This window comes from Tarenaya hassleriana, unplaced genomic scaffold, assembly GCF_000463585.1.
Source record: "Tarenaya hassleriana unplaced genomic scaffold, ASM46358v1 Cleome7, whole genome shotgun sequence".
NCBI classification, from domain to species: Eukaryota; Viridiplantae; Streptophyta; class Magnoliopsida; order Brassicales; family Cleomaceae; genus Tarenaya; species Tarenaya hassleriana.
The window spans coordinates 1,826,077-1,831,529 of NW_010969548.1; the positions used below are offsets into that span (position 1 = coordinate 1,826,077).

The 5,453-nt window shown below is 42.1% G+C and overlaps 1 protein-coding gene across 3 annotated transcripts in view; it reads right to left on the bottom strand.

The window, feature by feature from the left end:
• The window catches only part of LOC104800756 (ubiquitin-activating enzyme E1 1), a 5,132-nt gene extending 1,787 nt beyond the window's left edge, over positions 1 to 3,345 (bottom strand). The window contains exons 1-5 of one of the 3 annotated variants that reach the window (XM_019200979.1): positions 3,202 to 3,345; positions 2,660 to 3,009; positions 1,972 to 2,189; positions 865 to 1,659; positions 4 to 711 (exon numbers count right to left, since the gene is read on the bottom strand). In XM_019200979.1, the coding sequence (XP_019056524.1) occupies positions 4 to 711; positions 865 to 1,659; positions 1,972 to 2,189; positions 2,660 to 2,993 (2,055 nt within the window). In that variant the 5' untranslated portion in view covers positions 2,994 to 3,009; positions 3,202 to 3,345. Of the gene's footprint in view, positions 712 to 864; positions 1,660 to 1,971; positions 2,190 to 2,659; positions 3,014 to 3,201 lie in introns of all 3 variants that reach the window. The other 2 variants (XM_019200977.1, XM_019200978.1) reach the window with 2 other exon arrangements.
• Positions 3,346 to 5,453: the final 2,108 nt, after the last annotated feature.

Below are 5,453 nucleotides of genomic sequence, written 5' to 3' on the forward strand. Positions count from 1 at the left end.
AGCAGGAGTCTTTTCAAGCAGACCCTCGAATTCAGAGCGAGCCCAGGTCAGGCAGTGATCAATGTTGTGAGGAAATGAATGCACCGTACACATTGGCGCCTGTCTCTCTGGCGGGTCCCTTGAAGCGCCATAATTTTCTGTTAGGTGTGGGATAACCATCTGCGTGTTGCACTTTGCACCCAAAGTTCCAGACTCAAGAAGAGGCTTCTGGAAATACAAGCATCTTGAATCAACATAGAGTCTCGCATTGACATTATCCAACGCATTAATCACGACGGTGAGATTCTCCCAGAAGGCATCGTCAAAGACATTCTCGGTCTCAGGGCCGACGCGGTTTTGAAGAGCCTCAACATTGAAGCGGGGATTTATGGCTGCTGCAGCAGATGCTGCCACCGTAGATTTAGCCTGTCCAATGTTCCAGTCGCGGAAGAGAAATTGACGACTGAGGTTACTCTTCTCAATTACATCATCATCCGTTACCGTTAGTTTCCCTTGGCTTCCACAAGAAACCCCCATCAGAGCCATGTTTTTCAAGAACTCACAACCAAGAGCACCAGACCCTATTATGAAGGCGTTAGCATCCTCGAGTTTCTGCTGGAGCTTAGCACCGAATACAGAAATTTGAGCATCATATCGGCAGTTACGTGGTTTAAAGTCATCTGGATCCAGAGGGCCAGTAGGGAGTGACTCCACGGAATCAAAGTAAAAGAACTGAAAAAGTAAGCAGCTCAATATTAGGTTCAAATAAAAGTGACGCCTATGACTTTCCACAAGTCAAAGATAACACAGATCTAAGAAAAGGAAGCTTGAGATATGAAAAACTAAACAAATGTGTCCACGGAGTACAAGTGGCAGAAGTATTACCTGATGGAGAGGGTGAAATTTCCCAGAGCAAGCTTTAACAACCTCCTGGCCTACAATGCCACCAAACATAGCAGCCATGGGGTTCAAGACAGCCCTGGCACCAAAGGCAAAGTGTCGTAGGAGTTTAGGGTTAATATCTTCCAACTTCACATCACCCAGTTCACTATTGATGTTAGCTGCAATAGATATCAATTTCTGAGCATCCTCTTCGGAGCCAGCAACAGGGAATCGACCAGATTCAGAACAAAATCTATCAAGTGCCTGGAAAGCTAAGTGGAGGAGGGGAGGGCGATCAAACTTTGAGAAATCACTAAGAAGAAAATCTCCTGGATCTCCAAGTGCTTCCCTCAGCGGTTTAAAGTGCAGCACCTTAGGCTGCTTCACCTGAGTGACAATACCACCCTTCACATATGTGCCATAACCAGTGGTGTCCTCATCAAGGATAAATGCATATGGCTTCGCAGATTTTATCTTCCTCGGCTTTCCATCATTCAATTCTGCCATTCCCTCAACTTCAGAGAAAACAACTAAATCCCCATCTTGAAATTCAAGTCTCTCATCATCAACACAAGAAACAAATGCAGGATTCTCATTGGTGATGGAGGCAATGATGCCTGTGTGGGGTTCCTCTCCATCCACATCAAGAACTGTAAACTCGGGCCCAAAATCACAAAATACAGAACCAAAAAGACCTCTGACATCAGCCTTGATGAAGGAGATAGGAGGCTGATGACTGTGGCAGTAATCATCAAATTCAATGGCTTTCTCGAATCTGATATCAGTGAATACAACAACCTGCCTCACAAGAATGCAAATAAATCAGGGGTGAAACTAGCCAATTCAACAAATTTAAGGGGAAATTTTTTTTAGTACAGAGACTTCAATACGGAGGCCAAACTTGTGTGCCAGGATACAGGAACTATTTCTTTCAGTGCGAAGCATTGATGTCCATTAGTCACAGAGTTTAATTTTGAAATGACTAGGTATCTACACTAATGCAATTTATTTTGGACATGATTAGCAAAGAGAAACCATGTCCGTGAGAACGCAGCTGACAACTACAACTATGATCTACAAAAGAACAGAACAAAGAAGTAGTCTACAAACCTGGTAATCAGAAAGGTTCTCTTTGGCTAGGCTTGTCGTCAAGGTAGAGACAACCACTGCATTGTTTAGTTCTTGTAATTTCTGAACTGAAGCAAGTGCCCTGTTCTTACCAACATCATCCTCCGAAAAAACAAAGTTACTGGATAAGTCCCATAGCTCAACGATGCCTTCATCGTGCAGGGTCACCGACTTCACACCAGCAAGAATAAGATTCTTGGCTGAAAAGGGAGGAAATTGGAATGATGAGAACAAAAAATAAGGAAGAGGAAAAGAAATATTAAAATTGCACAAATGGTAAAGACCAAAAGAATGGAACATAAAAGACTGCCGTCATGAAATTAAAGGCTATATTACGCACTTGAGACAGCCAAATCCTAACATCGATATTCCAAGCAAATAAAACAACCCAGTCAATCTATCCGGAATTTCTGTACAATGGTGAAAGATGCCTCGAAACACTAACCCAGAATTGTTGAAAGCTAGAACCTCAAACATGAGAAACTAAAAGACTCCTGAAATTATTTCCCGCTGTTAAGAATTAAAACTTCAATAATCACAAAGACTCGTCCGAATCAAATTCCTAATCTCCTACAAGCTCTTGAAGCACGCATAGCATCATTTGAAAGCCAGAAAGAACACGATCATGATCAAGTCAACGAAATAACCAGAAGAGAGGAGAAAACATTACCTATCTCGGCACCAAGACCCTGCATCCCGGAGACGAGAACGTTGGAAGCAAAAAGCCGCCTCATGGTCTCACGCCCGTAGACCGCGAGCTGCCGGCTGTGGAGATCCTCATCGATCTCCTGACGGTTCGAGTTACCGAAAGCCATGTCGTTGAGCCGCGGCTCGACGCTACCGCTGCCGGAGTCGGAGCTCGTATTACAATCGAAAACCGCGGAAGACTTCTCGGTGATCTCGATCCGGCGTCTCTTGATCGGCGGCGATGGAGATGCCGAATTCTTGCTCTTATCGCTGTTTTCCTCTACAACAGATGCTTCACCAGCTCGCTTGTGAAGCATAAAGTGAAGGAAGAACCTGCCTAGAACGAAACGAAGCATCACGGAGATCAAAACCAATAGCAAAAATACAGAAAATCAACTCGAAGAGAATATCCAAGGCTCGGACGAAACATAATCAAATCCGATCAAAATCGAAGCGAAAGCTGAAATACCAAACCCTAATCTGGAAATGATTCTTCAGCAACCATGAGAAGCAAAGGAGACGTACCTTGGACGAGAGTACTCGAGCGAAGAATGGAATCCAAAAGAGAGAAGAGAAGATCTGATATGGAAATGGCGAACTCTGAAATCACAAGATTTATTCGGACGCCAGCTTAGGAAGAAGAAATGGATTCGGTGAGACTACGAGGGAGGGAGGGATTGGGAAAAGACCAGAAACTACTAAACGACGCCGTTCTGACGGTCGTCTCATTATTCGTCTCTGCGTACTCGTGACGCCAAGTCCACATAGGAGGCCGCCACAATGTGGGACTTTTGGACCCAACAATACGCAAAAACAATCAGACGCTAAATTAGACTGATGAGTCACGGGCCCTAATATGGGCTTGGATTGAACTTATTTGGATCTAATTAGTATTTGGGCCTAAGCCCAAATATGGGCTTGGATGTGTAAGCTAGTGAGATGAAGACACGTGGCATTGGCGCGTAGTCACGTCACTCTTTTTCAACGCAAATCATGCAATGCACGTACAAAGTTTTTTTTTTTCCATCTAAATTCACTGAATATATATATATATATACGTATATGTATAATTTTAAATCAGTTTTATCAAACCATTCATAATTATTTCTTTCCGAGGGAGAAGCAAATATCGGAAGTCGGTCCAAACATGAAATCTGTTGACAAATTAATTCCGACAATAAAATGTTTAACAATAATTTGTTTATTTTTTATGTTAACCTCGAATGGTTTGATGGCAAGGCAGTTCCTTTATAGAATAAATTTTGTTCAAATAAAGATTATATCTTGGAAGATATCAAACGAAGAAAATTAATAGAGGAAAGACAAAAAAACAAGAATACTTTATGAACTTCTGATTGGTTTTAAGACGAATAATTCTAGCTAGGATTGGACATCAGAGAGAGATGATATGGGATAGTCGACATATATACATATATATATATATATACACATTATATACGTGTGGGTGTGGGTGTGTGTGATGGTGGTGGGTCGTAATTCGTAAGCACCCGCCAATAATTTGAATTAAATAAAACTTTTTTCGTCCATCTGTTATATGGTCTCTAGAAACACACGGTGGGGGCTACAACATTGACTTTATTGTGGCCTCCTAATTATCATAGTGCTACATAATATACAAGCATCGGATACCAATCTCTTAATTATTCCCTTTTTATTCGGCATAATTTATTTATTTATTTTTTTATAACGGAAGATTCCTAACTACTACCCTTCGGGTGCACTGACTAGGTAAACCTCCGACCCGAGAGCAACATTTGTATATGGTCATATAAATCCAGAAATTACCTCCTTCCCCACCAGTCAGGAATCGAACACTCAACCTCAAGGTGGAATTACTTCTTACTCCGAGTTTGACCACTCGCCCACGATCTGTTGGGTATTCGGCATAATTTATTACATATATCTACACGCGCGCACACACACATATTATATACACAATATATCCATTTCAAATATTTTTTTCTTATTTTTCCATTGATTTTTAATTTGAAAATACTCCATAAACATCAAAATAACCAACGAAAAACCCGGATTCATCCTCCAACCTAGTTGATTGTCGTTGGGTTTTTCGACTTAAACGTGATGCTAATGGCATAATTGACAGGCACAAGACGAGGCTAGTGGCTAAGGGGTTCCATCAACGACCCTGACTTGATTACACGGAGACATTTAGCCCGGTGGTCAAACCGGCTACAATACGAGTTATCATAAGCATTGTTGTCTCAAAAGGATGGGAACTTCGACAAGTCGATGTCAATAATGCATTTCTACAAGGTACATTACATGATGATGTGTACATGGTCCAACCTCCTAACTTTGTTGATCCGGACCGTTCTTCCCACGTATGTAAGCTCCACAAGGCATTGTACGGGCTCAAGCAAGCACCAAGAGCATGGTACAATGAACTACGAAATTTTCTTACGGAATTCGGGTTTGTCAACTCCTTATCCGACTCTTCTCTCTTCATCTTTCCCCATAACAACATCATCTTGTATTTGATTGTTTATGTCGATGACATAATAATCACCGGAAGTGACGCACGGGAAGTACAGAGATACATTGACATACTTGCCCAAAAGTTCTCTCTCAAAGACCTCGGCAAGCTTTCCTTCTTTCTTGGCATTGAAGTCACTCATACAACACGGGGAGTTATACTTACTCAACAGAGATACGTTCATGATCTCCTTGCTCGACACAAGATGAATGATGCGAACTCGGTGCCAACCCCCTTGGCATCCACGACGACGCTCTCGACT